Source organism: Brassica napus, chromosome C5 (assembly GCF_020379485.1).
Source record: "Brassica napus cultivar Da-Ae chromosome C5, Da-Ae, whole genome shotgun sequence".
In the NCBI taxonomy this organism is placed as follows: domain Eukaryota; kingdom Viridiplantae; phylum Streptophyta; class Magnoliopsida; order Brassicales; family Brassicaceae; genus Brassica; species Brassica napus.
Window position 1 is genome coordinate 12415465 of NC_063448.1, and position 21775 is coordinate 12437239.

A 21775-nucleotide genomic window follows, 5' to 3' on the forward strand; every position below is an offset into this window, starting at 1 on the left:
GGCTGAAGATCAAATGGACCATGAAGGCGTTGCTATTGATGCCTCTGGTAGAGTTCCAGTTCTACTAGGGAGTAAGTCATTATTAATTCAAGAAAAAGACTGATCCATTCCTTATTAGAGCATATGCAATGGTGTACTCCACCTTAGAATCCTTAGGAATATTTTAGTAATTTTTTTTTTTTGAATAGTTAAGGATTCCAATCAAAACTGTGTGTCCAATGGTGTTCCCGAAGATGGAGTTTTTAAGAATAAAAAAATAATTTTTTTTAATTTTTCTTTTAAATTGAAATTGAAATTTTATTAATTGCATGATTAAAAATAAAGATACAATGATTAAATATAAAGATACACTAATTATTAATTTTCATCACCAAATTTGTTTCAAATATTTTCGATTAAATCATTTTTCAATCGTTCATGCATATGCCTATCACGAAGATCATTCCGAACGCGAAAGAGATTATCCAGATTTGTAGGCCTCTCGGTTTTCACCTGTGAACTTCTGCTGACGTCTCCTTCTTCAACGACTGATCGAAATCGCCTTTTCGTCTCGAGCTCTGATTTTTTTTCTCGCCTTCGATCTCGAATGAATTTTTTTTTTCCGCAAAACCAAACACAATAGCTCACCGAGTCTATCCTCCTCCGACACGTGCACTAAGGATCAAGTCCTTCATATCCTTATTTACGGACTGATCCGTTGTTATGTTAGCCAAAATATTATTATTATATTTCATTAATCATATGATTACCTCCTAAGGACTCTTCTTGGACCGCCGTTGCGGATGGTCTTAGTCCTCAAGATGTTACTGTGTTTTGGTATATGAAGGGTGTCTTTAATGGACGGTGCGGGGTCGATTTGGACCGTGGTGTGGCTGCGGTTGGGTAAACACTGGGAAGCCAGAGGGTCTCCGTGGAATCAACAAGATGGCTTCTTTGCCCACCAAAACTAAATGATAAAATTATTCTATCTTTTCTGAGAATGATCTCTATCTTCATATTGATATGAACGTTGTCATGACATTATAATTTAAGTGTTTTCCTTTTGACTTGCGAATTGAAATGTTGTAACAATGATGGGGCAATAATAAGCTTTCAAACAATGAAGTCAAAACTTAGGTTAAACCATCTACTCTCAAAAATAAAATAAATATGAAAAAAGAAAAGAATAGAGATTTTATGGTTGAAAAACTTTTCAGTATTTAAAAAAACTATTCGAATATTTGTCATTTTTCATTGGCCAACATTATTTGATATTTAAAACGTGGTTGAGAAACTCAATTTTCTACCCAATGATGATGTCCTTTAAAGAACTGAATATAAAATGATGACTGAAGAGAAACAGAGACCATTGAACTGATGAAAAACAAAGAAGACTATATTGAACAGTTGCATGGGTAGAAAGTACACACAGAGGAAGCTTACATTAAACGGTTTTATTTGGTAAGAAATATACATTTGGCTTCCTTTCGTCAAGTAAACTGATTCATGAGTTTGGTATCTTGGCAGGGTCATCAGGTGCTTGCCAAGGATTGCCCGTCACCAATCTCTTCGTCCTCAACATTCTTATCTCGTTCGTGCTCGTGCTCATTCTCTTCTAACGATCTTCCCATAGTTTCCTTCGTGAAGAAATACGTCACAAACATTCCAGTAATACAAACTCCACCAAGAATCAAGAAAGCAGTTCTCATTCGGTTCGCATCAGGATAAACCTGGTTTATATCATCGCCGTCTTCTACCTCCTTCGTAGCCCACAAGAATCCAACAGTGCCCACAATAGCCCCAAGCTTACCCGCGGCTCCAGATATCCCGTGGCAAGTCGACCTAAACCTAGCCGGGAAAAGCTCCGCGGGAATGATAAAAGTTGTAGTGTTGGGACCAAAGTTACAAAAGAAGAAAACGAAACCGTAAAGAACCATAAAGCCTTTCTCTGTCTGCTCATGCTTTGACCAATACCAAGTGTACGGAATCCCCGCGGCCAAAAAAATAACGGCCATGAAGAAAAACCCCATAATCTGGATCCTGACACGACCTACCTTGTCGATGAAGAAAACTGTGAACCAGTAACCGGGAATGGTAGAGCAAGCGGCGATGATGGCTCCTAGTTTAGCCACTTCGAAGGTTGCGTCGTAGACGTTTGTGGTGGCGGAAGAAGAAGGTTTGTGGGAGTAGCTACTGAAAATATGGGAGAGGAGGAAGTTGCTTGTGTAGAAGACGACGTCTACTAGGAACCAGTTAGCGGATGCGGCAAAGAGGTCACGGCCGTGGAGGCGGAGGAAGCGAATGGAGAAGAGCTTGTAGGTAGGCGGTGGTGAAGGAGAAGGTGCCTCCGTCGTTATTTCGTCAGAGATATTAGATATTGACATGACTTTTTGCATGTCTTTTGCTGCTTGGACTATATTGTGTTCCACAAGTGCTGTGTACCTGCATGCATGGTACTACTAGTTTTAATTAATAAGCCGCATTTAATGTAAAATAGACTATTTATACATTTACAAATCGAGTTTTTGTTATTTTGACTTTTTTCCTTTTTTATTGAATGCCGTACGGACTAGAGTACAAACTAGTGGACTAGCCGAAGGCGACCGTTTCTTATATTACGCTAAAAACCTCACCCTAAGAACTCTGCAATAAACATGTCCTATAAATATTAGATGGAAGAATAATAAAACTATAAAATATTAAATAAGTTATATGTATGATTGGTGAAGACTTTTTTGTTAAAAATGATTGGTGGAGTCTTGGAATAAATTACGCAAGGATGAGATGGCTGGTAAGGTATATACCACAGTATTTGGTATCCATCCGAATATCCCTTACAATGTCAATGACTCATTTAAAACAAACAACTAATTTGTAACCCTCCGAATAACTGATATATATTATATATCAATAAAATCTAGCTATTAAAATATACAACTAACTACAATTGTTAAGGAATCTAATATTGTATACAAAATATAAGATGCCATTAAACCATAGCTCTAAACCCACCATCAACTCTTAACATTTTCAATACACTAGAAAAACGTTTTTATGGTCTTCATTAGTTAAAGTACAATATATGTATTAAAAACAAGAATTGAGAAATCATCTAGGAATGTATATCATGCGTCACCATGGGAGTTGTAAAAGAATGTTTGAAATCATAGCATCTATCGTTTTGTTTTTATAATAAGATGTTGAAGAAGCAGAATGTCTTTTTAGTTAGTTTTCTATTTAAATATTCCAAAATATGTTAAACTGCAAAAATTTGTAAAATATATGAAACTGCTGTTTTTCTACCCAAAGGAAAGAAAATTACAAAATCGGGTAAGTTTATTTCTATATAACCATCTATACTATTAAAATAGAAATCATGACTTATTTGATCATTTGATGTGTGATTTATTAGTTTGGACCCTCCATTAGAAATTCATAATTTTAAATAGGTTTTTATTTATTCAACTATACATTTTGTGTTTAGGCTAACATTGAAAAACTTAAATCAATTAAAACCAGTAACTTCCCATTATTTTAGGGATTTTCTAATATGTAAAAAATAGAATTTTAGCAAACCAACCTTTCAAATTCGTGATAACAAACCATATATGTTATCTAATTATCATTTTGGCTGACTGAATATCTAACTGTATTATGTGAAAACAATACCACAACACAAAGTTTTGCAAAGATAACCGGTTTTAAATTTGATCTATAAAGAAAGTTAATAAATATTCGGTTGCGCGGATCAAACCCTAGTATAAGCTTAAATCTTGTAGCTAGGGTTGGGCATGAATACTAGTTACTTGCCTTATACTCGCTACTTGACCCGTACTCACCTCGTTTTTTCAAGTATTCGTCGTTGCCAAGTCAAATATCAAGTCGTTAAGTTTTGCTACTTGCAAGTACAAGGCAAGTAACAAGTATCACAAAAAAAATTACGACTCGCCTTGATATTATTCGTTACTTGTTTTACGACAAAAAATGATAACTAAACCATAAAAACTAAAGCCCTAAACAAATATTTCTTTGTTGTAAGAAGTAAACAATACTTTCTAATTGAATTCCATCTTCTTCTTTTTTTATATTAGGTGCAAATATTTTATTTAAAATAACTCTCGTATTTTTACAAAGTCGAGTAAATAAAACAAACTTTCGTAATCTTCTCTCGTAAAATATTATCTATCAAGTAATTCTTAGAAAGTTAGAAATATATCCAAGTAATTAATAAATACTTGTAAGTAGCAAGTAATCGAACAAGGCAACTAACTTGCAAGTAACATATTTTGGATAAGTACTCGAAATAACAAGTACTCGTTTCTGATAAGTTAAGTACAAGTCGGAAAATTTATTTCTCGCAAACCAAGTATTAAGTATACGTAAAAAAGCAACTATCCCTCTTGCGGCCACCCCTTTCGATATATTTTATTTGTGGGACAAGTAGCCAATAAATAAGGGGACAAAAACGTAATCCGTACGTTCTTTCTGATTCTGTGATTGGAAATATAAAATATATAAATGAAGTAGAAATACTTTTTTAAAATAATACTAATTAATATCAGTAAAAAAGATATGGAGAAAGTTTTGGACGAACCTCGCGGTTTCAGGCATCAATACTCGCCAGTACAACGTCAGTGCAGCGGGAAGAGCACCGATCATAAGGATTAGCCTCCACGCCACGTCAGCTTCAACCGGAGCCTCCCCATCAGCCTTCGAACCGCTGCCAAAGTTTTTAAACGCCACGCAAACAGCCATCGTCACGGCTGAGCTCACAAGAATCCCCAACCCTTGCATGGAGAACACGGCAGCTATAAAGGCGCCACGTGTTCTCTTATTCGAAAACTCCGACATGATGGTAGCCGAGAGCGGGTAATCACCACCGATACCCAAACCGAGAATAAACCGAAAGAAACCGAGACTGACCATAACGCAAGACCTACGACTGGTGCACACGGAAAAGCCACAGCCAAAGGAGCTTAGGATCATGATGATCAGACAAAGCTCGTAGACTCGGCGACGACCAACTCGGTCGCCGAGGTAACCGAACACGAGTTGACCCGTTGCTGTCCCGAGAAGAGCGATGGCGTAAGAAAGGGAGAGAACGGCTGTGGTGATGGAGTCTCCGTGGTAATAAATATGGCTAATCATTTTCATGATCGGTGCGATGCAGAAGAGGTCGTAAGCGTCGGTGAATAGTCCCATTCCTGCTATTATGATCGCTTTGAAGTGGTACCATTGTATTCTAGCTGCATCAAGAGACGACAACACCCTTGGTGGCAACGTCCTTTTCTTGATCTGCGATTCTGAATTCATAGTTGATCCCTCTTCACTTTTATTTGGTTTTGTTTATGGAATCTTTGGACTTCGTAGGTAGAGCATAATAAAGTGAAACAGGATATTAATGATTGTACTTATAATAAGTTAGGTACAACTGTACAAGAAGTCTTTCTGTTTTTCATTATATTATTTCCAAGCTCATGAAATATGCTGCTTTATGCTTGAATCCGAGGAAGACTTCGTGAGTTGTTATATTCTATTTCTTGTTGTCACGACGTGCACAATATTCACTGTTTGAGGATCTCCGGCAGACTAAACCAGGCTTTTGTATTAATCCAGTTATTTCTGTTTAATTCACTCTGATGAAGAGTAAGTAGTAATCTAGTAATAATGCAGCAGTGTGTAAACTATATGAATGTAGGCTGAATGAGTATTATTAGATGTAGATGTTACAATATATATAGCTATTACAGAGAGCTTAGGTTAGAGCTAATGACACTTATAACCTTAATTACATATTATCTCCTATACACCCCCTCAAGATGGAGGTACTTGAGTAACACCAATCTTGTGCATGATCTCTGTAAACCGAATGCTCGTAAGTGGCTTCGTTAAGGCATCGGCTAGCTGGTCTCTGGTAGACAAGTGTGTAACACGCAAAGCTCCAGATTGTACATTGTCATGAATGAAGTGAAAGTCCAACGCAATATGTTTCATTCTGGAGTGGAAAACCGGGTTTGCAGCCAAGTGTGTAGCACCGATATTGTCACAGTAGATGACAGGTATATCTGGGATGGAGACACCAAGCTCAGAGAGCAACGAGCAGACCCAGCGAATTTCGGAGGCCGTGTCTGCGACCGCCCGATACTCCGCTTATGTGGACGAGCGCGCCACACCTTTTTGTTTCTTTGAAGACCAAGATATCGGATTGCCCCCAAAGTAAACAACATAAGCAGTGGTAGAGAGATAATCATCAATATCACCAGCCCAATATGCGTCTGAGTAAGCATGTAGATTGGTCGGAGAGCTGGCGCGGATGAGAATACCATGAGTAGGGGTGCCTGCAAGATAACGCAAGATTCGTTTGACAGCCTGCCAGTAAATGTCTGTCGGCTTATGCATGAATGCAATGTCTGGTCGCGTGAAGGCAAGGTATTGGAGACTGCAAAGAACCATTCTATACTCACTTGGATTGATCAGAGGAGTGCCTGACTTAAGAGACAGCTTCAGTGTAGGAGTCATTGGAGACGAGACAGGATGAGCATCAAGCATGTTTGTGCGCTTGAGAAGATCAATCACATACTTCTTCTGCATCAGATGAAACCCACGGGAGTTCCTTGTTGCCTCGACACCGAGAAAATAACTCATATCCCTCAAGTCTTTCAACGAGAATCGTGAAGCAATGGCGGTGAGAAAACGTCGGAGAAGAGTGTTGTTGTTTCCAGTGATGAGCATATCGTCGACATAGACGAGAACATACAAAACATCAGTACCATGTCGATAGATAAATAGTGACGCATCATCAAGAGAATTTTGAAAACCTTGGGTGACAAGGAAAGCACGCAGTTCCTGATACCAAGCTCTCGGAGCCTGCTTGAGGCCATATAAGGCCTTGCGCAGGCGGCAGACGTGGTGGGGGAGATCCTGATCAATGAAACCAGGCGGCTGGGCTACATATACTTCATCATCGAGTGTTCCTTGGAGGAAGGCATGGAGGCTTGACCAAGCATGGTGAGGCCAGTCTCTACAATGTGCCTATGTTTGCGTTCAGAAATTCCATTATGCTCGGGCGTATGCGGTGGCGTCGTGAGATGTGTGATCCCGTTCTCAGCCAGGAACTGTCGCATGACCATGAACTCACCCCCATTGTCTGAATAAAGTGTCCCAATCTTAGTTTTGAACTTGTTCTCAACCAATTGCTTGAACACGTTGAAGGTGTCTCGTACTTGTGACTTGAGCTTTAGCGGGTATAGCCATGTATATCGCGTAAACAGATCAACAATGACCAAGTGGTACTTGTATCCATCGACTGATATGACTGGATAGGACCAGACGTCTGTGTAAAGATACTCAAGAGGGTGGTGTGAGACAATCGTGTTTGAATAAAACGGGAGCTTATGGCTTTTATTGATAGAACAGTCCGAACAAGACAAATATTTTTGAGAAGACAATGAAATGGGCAAAAATAACTTAGAGACAACTGCTTTTAAAACTGGTAAAGCTGGGTGACCAAGACACGAGTGCCACGAACTGAGTTCTGTCTTTGACATTGGAGCCGTGTAGAAAGACGACGGAGACGCGGTACTGACTGGCCACTCATACAGCTCGTTCCTAGTTCTGCCTTGGAGCAACTGGACCCCCGTGCTGAGATCCTTCACATGAAAGTGTGCAGAGAAGAATTCGACAGAAACTTTATTAGTGTTGCACATTCTATAAACAGAAATAAGGTTCTTGTGAACATTAGGCACACAAAGAACATCACGTAAAGCAAGAGTACGAGATGGAGTGGGGAGCAAAGCAGAACCCGTATGAGATATCTGCATACCAGTACCATCCGCGATCATGACTTCCTCACCGCCTGTGTAGAGCTGATGAAGCGCTAGATTGTTGAGGTCAGACGTGAGGTGGTGCGTCGCGCCACTGTCAAGAAGCCAGTTGTTGGCATTGTACATCTGAGAAGAAGCCATGTTAGCTCGCGGCTGCCACGGTGCAAAGGAGGAGACCGATGACTGATTGGAGTTGCCGAAAGTCCGTTGGAGTTGAAGCTGAGAGCAAGTGCGAGCACTGTGGCCATGAACTCCACATATCTGGCACCTCCCAAGGTAGGGGCGCGGCGTGTATTGCTGATTCTGGTTGCGGTTTTGGCGATTCCAGTTGTTGTTCTTGGTGCGGTTGTTGGATCGACCATGGTTCATGTTGTTGTGGTTATTGTTACCACGGAACTGAGCCGCATTAGCAGTCACCAGAAGAGACGGAGGCGCCTCCGGTTTGGTCGCGAGTTTGACACTACAAGAAAAGTAGAGAATAGCCACTACTTTTTTTGTAGCTATCGGTTAATTTTTGTGGCTATTTCACCGTTAGCTGCGGATAGCTACAAAAACAATTCGTTGACTATGGACTTGTTATTAGAAAAATGTGGCTATTTGTAGATGTGTATCCGCTACTCGGCCACGAACGATATTTGCGCCTATTTTGCCACAAAAAGCCACAATATTAACCATAGCAAATTTTCTACTGCTAGCCACATTCATAATTGTGGAATGTGAGACAAATAGCCACAACCGATTTGTAGCTCCGCTAGCCACAACATTGTCACAAAATAAGTTGTTACTATTATTTCTATAAATAGCCACAGACTTAATTGTAGATGTCATGATGCAAATAGCCACAATTAAATTTATAGCTATAGTTTCATAATTTTTTAAAAAAATATTTATCATTTTTCTATTATTTAATTTTAAATTGTATTATATTAATTTTTATGGAACCAATTTTTTTTTAAACACAATAATTAACTAAATCATTCAAAATATCATTACAATTTTAAGCTAAAGAAATATTTACAGGTATATTAAAAACAAATATACAAATATATATTATGCAGTTGCTACCGGAACTTCTTCTTCGGCGAGCCACCCCACGGCTCCTCCTCTGCTTATGATTTTCGTCACTGCTCTTCATCGGAGCTCATTTTCTTATGAATCCCTACAGCCATGAGTTTTGTCCTCGTCTTCTTTCTCCAGCCGCGAGCTTCGTTATCGTCGTCTTCCTCCAACCATCAGCTTCGCCGTCCTTATCGTCGTCTTCCTCAAGCCATGGAATTCGTCAACATCTTCCTCCTTCCAAGTTTACTATTCATGGAGGATAAAGAATAAGAAATCATAAGTGATGATAACTGAAACCAAAAACAGAGAAATGTCAATTGATGAACAAAATAGTTAGATTGGGTAACAATTTTCAGAGATTGATAAGCAATGGATTGTGCTGGCTTGAAAAATCTGCCGATTGAGACCGAGACAAAGTTGAAGGAGATAAATGAGAAAGAGGGAAAGATGTTTAGATTTTGTTGTTGTTGTTCTTGTAATTGAGGAGAAGATGAGAGAGAAGTGTGTTTCTTAAAGGAGAGAAAAGAAACGAAAGAGACAGAAGAAAAGTAAATCAGTTGTGGTCCTTAGATCATCTAAAATCAATGGTTGATATTGATTTGAGAGTGATCCATGGTTTTGTTTTTCAACCAATCAGAATTTAGTTTATTTTTAATGACTTGCGCTTCTTCTTTCTTTTTGTTTTGTTTTTGTTCAACACGCTTCTTCTTCTTTTGCATCTTTTTTTTTAACATTCTTCTTTTACATCTTACCTTTTGAATTTAGTTTTCATTATATAATTCATTAATTTAGCTTCAGTTAAATTATTAGTTTAGAGAAATTATTGGATTTCCTAACTAATGGCTGTGTTTTAATTTTATGATTTATTGTTTAATTTACTTGATTGGTATTTTAAGAGCTAATGTGTATGATATAAGATTTAAAGTGTATGCACTTATGATATAGGGCTTGAGGGTTAAATTTAAAGTTTAAATAGTATATTTGGAAAAAAACTGAGAAGTATATCCTATATTGTAGTTTGGAATAGTATATTTGAACTTTTTCTAAATTTTGAAGTTTAGGATTTAGATTTAATATTTGAAATTAGTATTTAAAGAGATATATATTTGGAAACTATAACTTATAGAGTTATAGTATATAAAGATTAGAGTTTCAAATTTGTGTGTAGAGTTTAATTTAAAGTTTGGTGTATGTGAAGTATATGATTTGGGGTATAATGTTTAGAGTAAAAAGGGTTTGGGGTCAAGGACAAGATTTAAGAATAAATTAAAGTTTGAAAAGATTAGATTGTGATTTATGTTTAAGATATATTTTACGTTTTAAAATATAAGATTTGATGTTTAGATTTATGATTTGGGGTTTGGGGTTTAGGTTTAGAATTTAGGGTTTGATTTGGGGTTTTGATTTTTGATTTGAAGTTAAATTCTGAAAATAATTAAATTTTGAGCCAACACAAAAAGAGAATGAGACAAAAGAGGAAGAATGAGATAGGCACGTGGGTAGGAAGAGAAAGAGATACAAAAAGATCACTCTTGACCCTTAGATTTACGGTTATCAATGGTCAAAACAAGATAAATCTTATCCTCACCTCCCAAATATCAGCCAATGAGAGCTCATGACTTGGATTAAGCTTTTTGTTTTGTTTTCTTTGACTGTGCACTTGTGACTTACTTCTACTAAAAATTGTTTTTTTTTTCTCTTTTTTTCCCTTTTTGTTGTTCTAATTTTTTTAATTATTAGATTATTTTAACAAATTTAGTTTATAATTAGTTTTATCAGATTGTTTTAAATGTTGAATTTATAGCTTATGATAAGAAATTGAGGAAATATGGAATCAATGTTAGAGAAAAAAGAGATGATTAAGGTTAAGTGATAGTAATTATAAGAAATTGGATTTGAATTTAAATTTGAAATTTTAGATTTGTGACTTGGAGTATATGTAGGGTTTGGTGTTTAGTATTTGAGTTATATATTTAACATTTGAGATTGATTATTAAAAATGATTAATGTTTAGGTTTAAATTTAAGATTTGAGGTTAAATTCAAGATTTGATGATAAAATTTTATATTTTAAGTTTTAAAATATTAAAAATTTATATTTTAAGTTTTAGAATTTGAGTTATGGAGGCTAATTAGCGACCGATTTGCAACTATTTAATGTGCTTGGCATATATAGTCGGAAAATAGTCGTCAATTAGCGACTTTTTGTGACTACTACTCAATATTGTCAAACATATACACTGTGTTATAAAGTTACTATTCAAACTTCTCTTTTTTTATTAAGAACATCTATTACAATAGTTATAACGTTGGCAATCTATAAATTAATATTTTTCATGCCTCTTGTTTTCCTTTTAAAAAAAAATCCGATCTAAATAAGTGAATTCAAAATTTGATCCGCCTATACACTAAAAAAATTGAGACCAGATAGTTTATCTAAAACTAAATAACATAATGAATAGATAATGTAACCAAACAACATAGTAATGTACAATACATATGTAGTGTCTCGATATTATGAAAATTGATTCGATTTTAATATTATATTTGAAAAAAGGATTTTAACATTTCATAAAAAATGGCATCACTTATATATATATATATATATATATATATATATATATATATATATATATATATATATTTAGGAATGATATGTGCATCTACATGTTACACTCTTTGTTACGGATAGCCACAAAATATTTTGCAGCCATGTTTTTAAGTGGCCACAAATAACCATAACTAAGTTCGTAACTGTTTCTTTTTTTAATTTTGTAGTTAGTTTAAATATTTTATAATTGTATTTCTCCGGATAGCTACGGCCATAGTTGTGGCTATATTAGCTATGAATTATACCGTGGAAAATTGTGGAAATCTACTTCCACAATTTATATTGTAGCAAATTGTGGCTTTGGGTCTTCTAATAGCTACAAATCAAATTTTGTAGCTAAATAGCGACAAGAAGTTACAAAATAGTCGCAAAAATTTGTTGTGGCTATTTTATAGATATTCTGTGGCTTAATTTTTCTCGCCGCAAAATATTTGTGGCTTACTCGTGGCTATAAACAAGTTTTCTTGTAGTGTGAGCTCATGATTGATCAGTTTCTCATGAACTTCCATCAGAGGTGGGGTCGTGTCTCTTCCTTCGATCTGATCAGTGACTGTTTTGTACTCTTCCGGTAGTCCAGCAATCACGTACTCGATCATGTCTTCTTGATCAAGTGGCTTGCCTAGCAAGGCAAGTTGGTCAAAGTTGCTCGTGAGGCCTTGAAGGTAATGATCGATGGACTTGGATCCCTTAGTCCATTGTTTGAGTTGATGGCGCAACTGCAGTATGTGTCCGCGACTTGCTTTCGTGTAAACAGAGGAGAGAGTACTCCATATCTCAGCTGTTGTAGTCGTAGCAGACAAGAGAGATTGAACGGAGGGGGAGATGGCTCCAAGCAATGCGCTGTAGATCAGCTGATCTTGGCGCTTCCACTTAACGTAAGTGTCATTGGTGCTGACAACACTATCTTCTGTCACGGTGGTTGGTGGGATTTCGGTAGATCCATTAACGTAGCCGGCAAGGGCATAGCCATCGAGGAGAGAGTGGACTTGGCGACTCCACATAATGAAGCTTGTAGCCGTGAGTTTAGTGACATTGTTCATGTTAACATGAAGCACTGTCGAGTTGTCAGAGACATTGATGGTCTCAACGGTTTGCGAAGACATGATGAAGAGGGTAGAGGGTTGAAGAAGAAGAGAAAAGGGGAGGAGATGAAGAAGATGAAGTTGACGGCTAGGTTTAGGTTTTAGGTATCGTTATTAGCTCTGATACCATATATGAATGTAGGCTGAATGAGTATTATTAGATGCAGATGTTACAATATATATAGCTATTACAGAGAGCTTAGGTTAGAGCTAATGACACTTATAACCTTAATTACATATTATCTCTTATATAAACAACATGCAGACAGTCTTAACATGAAAACCTCGTGGAAACAAAACTGAAACAAAACTACGTAGACCGATGGTTAGCAGTAATGTGTTGTGTTACTTTGAGCTTTTGCTTTGGGTTTTAATCGAAATTGATTTGTTTATTATTTGTTTCGATTTTTTGGAGTTTTTTTGGTTTTCTTCAGTGGTTCTATATAGTGCATGTTTGTTTCATGGTTAAAGACACAATTAGACAAGATTTTAGAGTTTAAAATTGTGTCAAGAGTTATCCGGTTTGAGTGATCGTTTGGACGAAACCAATATTACATATTGTGGTTTTAGGTTACGGGTTCCGGCTCCGAACCTTGTAGTTTCAAGAAAAAGTTGTCTTCAGATTCATCTTGTTATTGTTTAGTTATATCATGAATGAGTAGTTCTTTAGTTAGGTTTATGGATTAGAGATTTTATCATTCGGTTCTCAGTCTATCACTATTCTTAGTGCTGGATTTGGATTATTCACATATTTGTGATTGTATGTTGTTTAAGACATCGACAGTGTCTGCTAAACATATTTAAACATGATTTAAATACATGTTGGAATCAGAATGGTAGTTAGTATTTAGGATTATATATTGAACATAGAGTATTATAGAATAAGTTGATTCTATATTTGTGATTTCAAGAGTTCAAGATGATTCTTAATCTTGATCCCTTGTTAATTTATCTGATTATCATTAATAAAATGAATTCCTTAATTTCTTTTATAGCCCTAACTGAATCTCTTTATAGGGCTTATTTAATAACTTATCAAATTTCCCTAAGTGTGATTAAAAGTTCTTTTTGATTCGATCCTCCATTACCACGGTACTTTACTCTACGCTTACAATTAGATTTTTTTTTTTTGTCAACAGCTTTTTCATTCAAACCATTAAAAGCTTACACATTGTTTTGCAACATAAGGGAAGCAAGAGCAGTTTTTGCAAGGTTATCATCAGCTACAAAGTTTGCTGTGCGCGGAATTAAAACAAAAGATAGAGATGTGAAGAGAGGAATGAGGTGACCAATATCGCATAGAAGTCCCGCTATCTCGTTCAACACCAACCCTGATCGCAGGGCAGAGATGAGGATGCTTGAGTCCGATAGAATCTGGAGACATGAAATCCCCTCTTTTGATGCTTCCTGCATCGCCTTCCGGATGGCTAGAGCCTCCGCTGTTAGTGCTGATCCGACGAAGCTGCGCGAATCAGCGCCTTGGATCTCCAAATGGGTCTTCTTATCCTGTATAAACCAACCAAAACCAGTACATTTAGACTCTGCATTCCAAGCCCCATCCACCGAACATGTCGGAACATCAGTCACAATCTTTTCTACACTGATCCGCGAAGGGAGCTCATATGTTTCTGGTTTTGTTTTAGCAGATTCCCATTCTTTAGCATCTCGAACTGCTTTTGAAAGGGTCTCCTCCACTGTGTACAGCTTATCCTCAAACAGTCTCTTGTTCCTTGCTGTCCAAAGGTTCCAAATGATCCAAGGGGACAGGGGAGAACAACACAGACCTGACGGCGGGAGATTTAGGACCTTGGGGATAAGAGTCAACATTTGTTGTAGTGAGCCCAAAGGGAAAGCCTGAGCTTGGGAGCCAGGGAGGAAGATAGGAGCTAGCTCCCATGTTCTTTGAACAAAGGGATAGTGCATGAGAACATGTTCGACAGCTTCCAGCACCCCCCACAAACCTTACACGCATGAGCAACTTCCATTCCACGTCTGATCAGAAGCTCCGTGACAGGTAGGGCGCTGTTCAGAGCTCTCCAAATGAAATGTTGGATCTTTCCTGAGGCGTCTAGTTTCCAGACATGTTTGATCCAATCAAAACCAAGCAGGTTCTGTCGATGTTCTATTAGATTGGACATCCTATAACCAGACTTGGTGGTATAGTTACCTTTGCTCTCTCCTAACCACACCAATTAATCAGGTGTTTTTTGGGAACTGGGGATTAGCTGTCTGATAACTTCCTCATACTGAGGTAAATGGAACCGCACCAGAGGTAAGTTCCATTCATTCGAGTCCAGTAGTAGCAAGTCTTGGACTTTAAGGTGCTGGTTTGTCCTTGTTGGAGGTCCAATGGGCGTCATCGGTTTTGAGGTGGAAAGCCAAGGGCTGGACCATACATTGATACTAGCTCCATCTCCCACCAAGCATCCCAAACCCTTCTCAAGAACTTCTTTCCCTGCCACTATCTCCGTCCAACCATGTGACGCAGCCTGTTTAGGGGTGCTCTCCATAAGGAAGCATTCTGAGAAATACTTTCCTTTCAGCACTTAGGACAGCAAAGCCTCGAGATTGTTCATGATGCACCATCCCAATTTAGCTAGGAGGGCATCATTGAACGTTTCAATATCCTTAAAGCCTAAACCCCCCCACACATTTTGGCGTTGCCATTCGATCCCAAGAAACCCACACCATCTTCTTTTTTCAGGTGCACTATCCCACCAAAATTGTGTTAGGATCGATTGGATGCGCTTATAGACTGACTTAGGGATTTTGAAGCTTTGCATGGAGAAGTTGGGGAATGTTGATAGAACTGTCTACAGCATCACATGCTTTCCTGTACGAGATAGGAACTTCGTCGGCCATGCTTGGGAGCGTTGGCGTATCTTGTCCACTAGTCCTGTAAAAACATCTCCCTTCTTGCGTCCAAAATTCTCAGGTAACCCTAGGTATTTGCCCATGCCACATTCCTTCTCTATACCAATAGAGGTTTTAACTCTACTCATGATCGAATCCGGCGTTTTCGAGGAGAAGGATATTGTTGACTTGTTCAGGTTTATACACTGCCCTGAGCAGTTCTCATATCTCTTTAGAATCCTCATTAGAGAGGTACAACTCTTCACATTGGTACCACTGAAGAAGACTGTGTCATCATCAAACAATAAATGGTTGATGAATGGGCTTCTTCGAGCCACTTGTAGTCGCTTAAGTCTTCCATTTTGTTGTTCCATTAGGCACAGTCCCGTGAGTACCTCAGCACACAAAATGAACAGGTACGGGGATAGCGGGTCCCCTTGCCGTAGCCCTCTGTTCGGTTGGACTTTACCAAATGGCGCACAATTTATGAGGTATGCATACGAGACGGTGGAGACACATTCCATCACCCAATTCACCCACACCGAGTCAAAGCCTAGCTGGTTGAGGACTTTGGCTAGGAAAGCCCATTCAATTCTATCGTACGCTTTGCTCATGTCGGTTTTGATCACCATGGAGCATCTCTTAGTGGCTTCGGAAACCTTTAGATAGTGAAGGTTCTCGTGACTGATAAGGATGTTGTCTGTAATAGCACGCCCCGGGACAAATGCTGATTGTTGCTTGGACACGATGTGATCAAGGAAATTCTGGAGACGGAGGGTTAGTATCTTTGCTATGATCTTATAGCGCACGTTGCAGAGCGCTATGGGACGGAACTCTGAGGGGCTCTTCGCGCCAGGGACCTTAGGTAGTAGACAGATATGCGTTTCATTGATTGTTTTATCCATTTTTCCAGTCAGGAAAAAGTCCCGCGCGCACCTCCCTACAGATGTCCTCCCCTATCACTTCCCAAAAAGAGTGATAGAACCCCGCCGAGAAACCGTCTGGTCCTGGCGCCTTATCCGTGTTGATGTGTTTCACTGCGCAGAGAATCTCCGTATCTGTTGGGATCACAGTGAGTGTTTGATTGGTCTCCGGGGAAATACGCCTTGAGATGGCTTCTTCAACAGCCTCCATTCCACCAGCGCCATTAGATGTAAAGAGTTTGGTATAGTAGTCTGCAAATACTTTACCAATCTCTGCCTCCTCATGAAAAGGTATGCCAGCTTCATCTTCAATAGTGGTTAGGCAATTATAGGATGTCCTTCCTTTCGTTACATCATGGAAGTAGGCGATGTTCCTGTCTCCTCCTTGTAGCCACTGCACCCTTCTTCTTTGACGCCAATACAATTCCTCCTCTTTGTATGCTTTGCTGAGGGCTAGGGAGAGCTCCCTGATGATCTCCGGAGATGGATCTCCACAGGAAAGATGCTCCTCCAATCTAGCCTGGAGATCAATAATAGCTTTTGCATTATTCTCCTTCTTGGTTTTAAACCATTTGATTAGTTCCTCACGGCAACGCTTGATCTTAGATTCCACCTATTCAGATACATCTTTTTGCCATGCATCTTCTATCACTTTGCGTGCCTCTGGCATATCCTTGATGCTTCGGTCGTACCTGAACAAGCGCCTCCTCTTAGGCTTGGATGTATCCAAGTAGGTTACCAGAGGTCTATGGTCAGATCCCTCAAAACAGAGGTAATCACAGCGGCCAGGAGGGAACGTATCAAACCAAGCACAGTTTGCTAATACACGGTCCAGCCTGGCTCGGATGAAGTGTGTACATCGTTGGCCCCTCCACGAAAGGGGGTTGCCTACATGCTTCACATCCCACAGGCCATTTTCCGACACAAAGCTTCTGAAGGGTATAGAAGAACCCTCACATCTCTCTTGTCCCCCTACCTTCTCCACATTATCTAAGATATCATTAAAGTCCCCTGAAAGAAGCCAGGCAGTGTCTCTGTCTCGCCCAAGTTGGAAAATGGATTCCCAAAACGCAGCTCTATTTTCCTGTTGAGGCATCCCATATATAAAAGTGACATGAAACTCAGTATTCTTTACCTTCAGTTTAGTGTCAATGAAGTGTGGAGTCGCTTCGAGTATACTAATGTCAATGTCTGCTTTCCAGAAGAGTGCCAAGCCTCCGCTGAGGCCTATTGGTGGGACTGTGAGGTGGTGATCATAGCGGAGACTCTGGAGCTCAGAAAGCACAAACTCATCTTGATTTGTGGTCTCCATAAGAAAGAGTATATTCGGGTTTAAGGTCTTTTTTATTTCCCGGATTCTTGGAACTGTCAAGTCACCTCCCAAACCTTGACAGTTCCAGCAGACAAGAGCTAAGGAATCGGGTTTTGCGGAGGCCGAAAATCCGCCCTTCGCTTCCTTGTTGCTGGGACATGCACCATTGTTGGGGGGGTCTTGCGCCTGAGAGTCAGGTAAGTCTGCATTCCCACTCCTTTCCACAAATAATTTCTTGCGAGGCGGGTTAGTGGAGCGAGTTGTCATCTGTTTCGAGAGGCGCGTACTTTGGAGAGGACTTCTATTCACTTTTGCTCTAGTTGTTTTCTTTCCTTGAGCTGCTGGATTAGCAGTGGTTCCTCTCTTTGTCGGTGCTTTGCTTGCAGCTTTCTTTTTACTTGAGGATGCTTGAGGAGTTTTGGTTTTAGTGCCTACAGGAGAACCAATTCGCAGTGCAGCAAGGACTCTCTGACCAGACACAGGGAGGTCCCCAGCCGGTGACTGGGTCTATTTGCTACCAGAACTTCCTTCATTAAGCTTATTGCGGAGGTCTCCTTGCTCATAGTTGACCTCAACATCTTGCAGCCGTGCTATCAATGAGCTTGAGAGGCCTCCAGACCTCTGGGGTTCCTGTTGGGGACGCTCAATTCTCTCAAGTGTTGATCGTCGCTCTGAGGAGTGGCTGTTAATCTCACCATGTTTCGGAATAACCAGTAGTTCCATAGGCTCCCTGACTGGATTCGGGGGAGGGGTCCTTGAGGACTGAGAATACTGAGGACGATCCCCATGAAGGTGGTAATCTCTCGAAGAATGGGTGGAGGAACGGTCTCTGAGCTCTCTTCTCTCAAATGTAGGTCTCCTGTCATGAGCTCTCCCTACAGGTCTTGAATCATAAGATGATTGGTGTAGCGCATAGTCATGGTAAGGTCTCCTTTCCGGATAACTTGGTCAAGAGGTAGTTGATCTTTGAGATACCGCATGATCATCCCTAGAATGGGAACCCGAGTTCCTCATTTGGCTCGACGGAGCTCGTCGGTGGTCCTGACGTCTTCGGTGCTCCTCTATGCTCCTCAGTGTATTCTGCTGACTTATTCCCAACGCGTGGGTAGATGTTCTTGTCGAGACTGGTTTAGTAGGGCCATCATCCTCCTCATGGAAGAGAGAGTAGCAGTAGAAACAGTGTTTCTGCAGATTTTCGTACTCCAAGTCCACATTGAAGACTTCACCAGATTGAAGTTGGACCGGTAGCTGCATCTCCAGATTTTTGAGACAATCAATATCCACACGAACTCTGCCTTGGGGAATGTCCTCATCAATGTGGATACCAAGCTCTTCTCCAATAGTTTCTAGAACCTTGAAGGTCCAGAAGTGTATGGGCAAGCCGTGAATATTAATCAAGAATGGAGTATGCCTGGGGAAAGATTTTGATACGATTGGTTTCCATCGTTGTAGAATGATCATCCATCTTTTGTAGTGGAAAGGTGCTCGCCTCATTACAGATAATAAGGCATCCTCCGTCTCAAATTTGACTTGGAACAAGTCTGGTCCTAGAGTTCTTCCTGTGACAGCGGTTTCGAGGTTCCAGAATTGGATTAGCCAGTCCAGGACCCACTGAGGTTTTTGGATCGATGGCTTGGTGACCCGACCTAAGAGAGTGAGCTTGTTGTCTTCAATGAGTTCCGAGTTGTCACTTGATGGGAGTAGGACAAGGGCTCTTCTACCTTGCGAAGAGAGTTTCCGTGTTGGGGTTCTAGATGCTTCAGGCACCCATTTTCCTTTTTCGGATCTTGAATACCGGTTTGACATGTTGATGTAGATTGCACGCTCCAGTTAGCTGGGTTGAGTCCTCACTGCGAGGTAACGACGAGGTGGTCAGTAGATACTGATTGTGGTAGCTTTCAATTACGAGGGAGGGTATTGTCCACCGGTCCTCAGCGACGAGGTAAAGAAGCTGGTAGGTTTTAGTTTATGAAGTTTTCGTCGAACAAAGCTCCCAGATCTGCCATGAGTTTTTTTCCAGATCCCATTTTTACACCGTACAAAGAACCACCATAAAAGGGGAAATCGATTGACCCAAAAATCTTCACGCCGTAAAGTGGATGCGGTGGTTGTCGGAGACTCAGAGCTACAGGACGGAGGAGCTAAGGTGGAGAGCGGTGGAGATCGAACTAGATCTGGGGAAATGGGCCGGGGAGAAATTTCAAAAACACGTGCATCTCAAACGCGCACCTTTTACTCCCGTATAGCCATCGATTTACGCTTGCAATTAGATTATTTGGGTGAAAACTCAAGTGATCAAGCATATATATCACGCGTTATCTCCAAAAGAGTGAGAGATATGTCCATCCATACAAGATATTTTAGTGGGGCGTGCCTAGCTTCTATAGCCACATTAGAGATCTAATGCGTTCCGGGCTTGAAGGGACCTTTTGTTCTAGATAAAGTTTTCCTGTCTGATGACGCCAGCTTCAAAGATACCATCTGATCGGAAGTTAGGAGAGAATAGCCGCGGATCAACTGGTCCTGGGAGGCTAAAGGACAGCCTGAACGGTCCAGGCGGACACAGCTTCCGGATATTCATCTTGAAAACCCGAGAATGCCTTTTGATCGTTTTGCATCCTTTCGTAGTTGATCCCTCCAGTATAACCTTTCCATCTGACTCAATCTCACAGCTGAACTCACCTGCGCAAAAACACCAAACCAGTTGATGTGTTCACCACTTAGACCAGATGAGACATATGGAAGAAGGTAGATGGGTCGCAAGGGATGAAAATAGTACCGGAGTCTTTGCAGACACCGGGCAAAGCAACCTGCAAGAAGTAAGCAGATTTATTGACACCAATGTCGACAACACCAATGGATGGTCCTAAAGTTACTTTACTTGCGGTTCCGGTGGTTGTAACCACCGGTTCTGCATCACATTCCTTCATTCCTGGAGGAACGCATACAAGTGACAGACTGGTGGATTCATCTGTTCTGTCTCTTTCCATAAGAGAAGCCGCTGATGAGTCCTTGAACCGTCTTTTCTTTTAAGATCTCCCGAGATCTTTCTGGGGTTTTACTGATGATGATTCCGCAAGAAGCATGAGCAGCATCGGTTTCTTCTTCATCATATTTCTTTCTCTTGCATGTGTCTGGAGGCTCTGCATATGAGTTACAGTCTTGGTAAGAGACAAGTCCAGTGGACGTTTCTTCTCTTGAACACTCCTGCTCATCCTTCTCCTTTCTTTGTGGTATGTCCAATGAGATTCCTTCTGGGGCTTTACTGATCAGACAAACAGCAGCAACTGCTTCCTCCTCATTCTTTCTTTTGCACGGACTCATGTTTCCCTCTGGCTCGTTTTAGAAACGCACCAAGATGAGTAATTATTGACTGACTATATATAAAATGAACCTGCATTGCACAAAGACACATACGGGAAGCATACGGACATGCAAATATATATATATATATATATGAAACAGATAAATTGAGAGTCTCTCTAAAAAATTGCCCACATAACTAAACTCTAAACCACATGTGAAATTGGAAATTCCGCAAATTTCAAAACCATAGATTTTCAGAAACTAAAAAGCAACTTTGTAAATGAAAATGAGAAGGAGATCCAAAAACTTACATAGAGAAAATAATCAGCTGTGATGAGTTTAACTTAGGAGGAACCGACGAAGGGAGGAGCAGAACAGAGATTTTCATTTCCGCAACAATAAAAAGCGAAATAAATGCAAAAGAGGATTGATTGGCCTTTGCATGTTTACACGTGGGTCCCGCAATTAACTGCAGTTTGAGTTTGGAGTCGTCGCTTTTTATCACCTGAGCGCATAAAAGCATCATTAACCCGGTCTCTTAGCCTTAACTCATGATTTGACATTTTTTTTTTTATTTACACTTTTTGGTTAAGAAACGGTTCTTAGAGCATCATTAACCCCAAGAGCCAAATTTGAGCTCTTAATGATTTTTTAGTAATTAATGATAGTTAAGAGTTTGTACTTAAGAGACAACATATTTTTTTAGTTTCAATGGTAAGTTCTTAATTTGGGGTTCTTAAGAAAAAAATTTATTAAACTTAAATATTTTAAAGATTAATTTTATTTATTAAATAAAACATATTAAAATAAAACATTTTTAACATTAAT

At 39.7% G+C, this 21775-nt stretch overlaps 1 protein-coding gene, 1 long non-coding RNA gene and 1 pseudogene across 2 annotated transcripts; all 3 read right to left on the bottom strand.

The window, feature by feature from the left end:
* Positions 1-333: 333 nt before the first annotated feature.
* Positions 334-6100, bottom strand: LOC106421328 (probable inorganic phosphate transporter 1-8). Its single transcript, XM_048756753.1, has 2 exons — positions 4574-6100; positions 334-2421 (listed from the first exon to the last, which is right to left on the bottom strand). Exons 1-2 carry the CDS (start codon positions 5290-5292, stop codon positions 1512-1514), a joined length of 1629 nt encoding a protein of 542 aa, XP_048612710.1. The 5' UTR covers positions 5293-6100; the 3' UTR covers positions 334-1511.
* Positions 6101-8836: 2736 nt separating this feature from the next.
* LOC106411629 lies at positions 8837-9887 on the bottom strand. Its single transcript, XR_001282410.3, has 2 exons — positions 9209-9887; positions 8837-9107 (listed from the first exon to the last, which is right to left on the bottom strand). It is a non-coding gene; the product is annotated as an uncharacterized LOC106411629 (long non-coding RNA).
* A 4180-nt stretch (positions 9888-14067) lies between these two features.
* Positions 14068-21516, bottom strand: LOC106421310 (annotated as a pseudogene).
* Between the last annotated feature and the right edge of the window lie 259 nt (positions 21517-21775).

Bases quoted from the DNA above. Each gene is read 5' to 3' on its own strand.
- LOC106421328 (XM_048756753.1), bottom strand. From the start codon at position 5,292: ATGAATTCAGAATCGCAGATCAAGAAAAGGACGTTGCCACCAAGGGTG. The intron at 2,422-4,573 runs GTTCGTCCAAAA...CCATGCATGCAG, and splicing joins TTGATGCCTGAAACCGCGAG to GTACACAGCACTTGTGGAAC.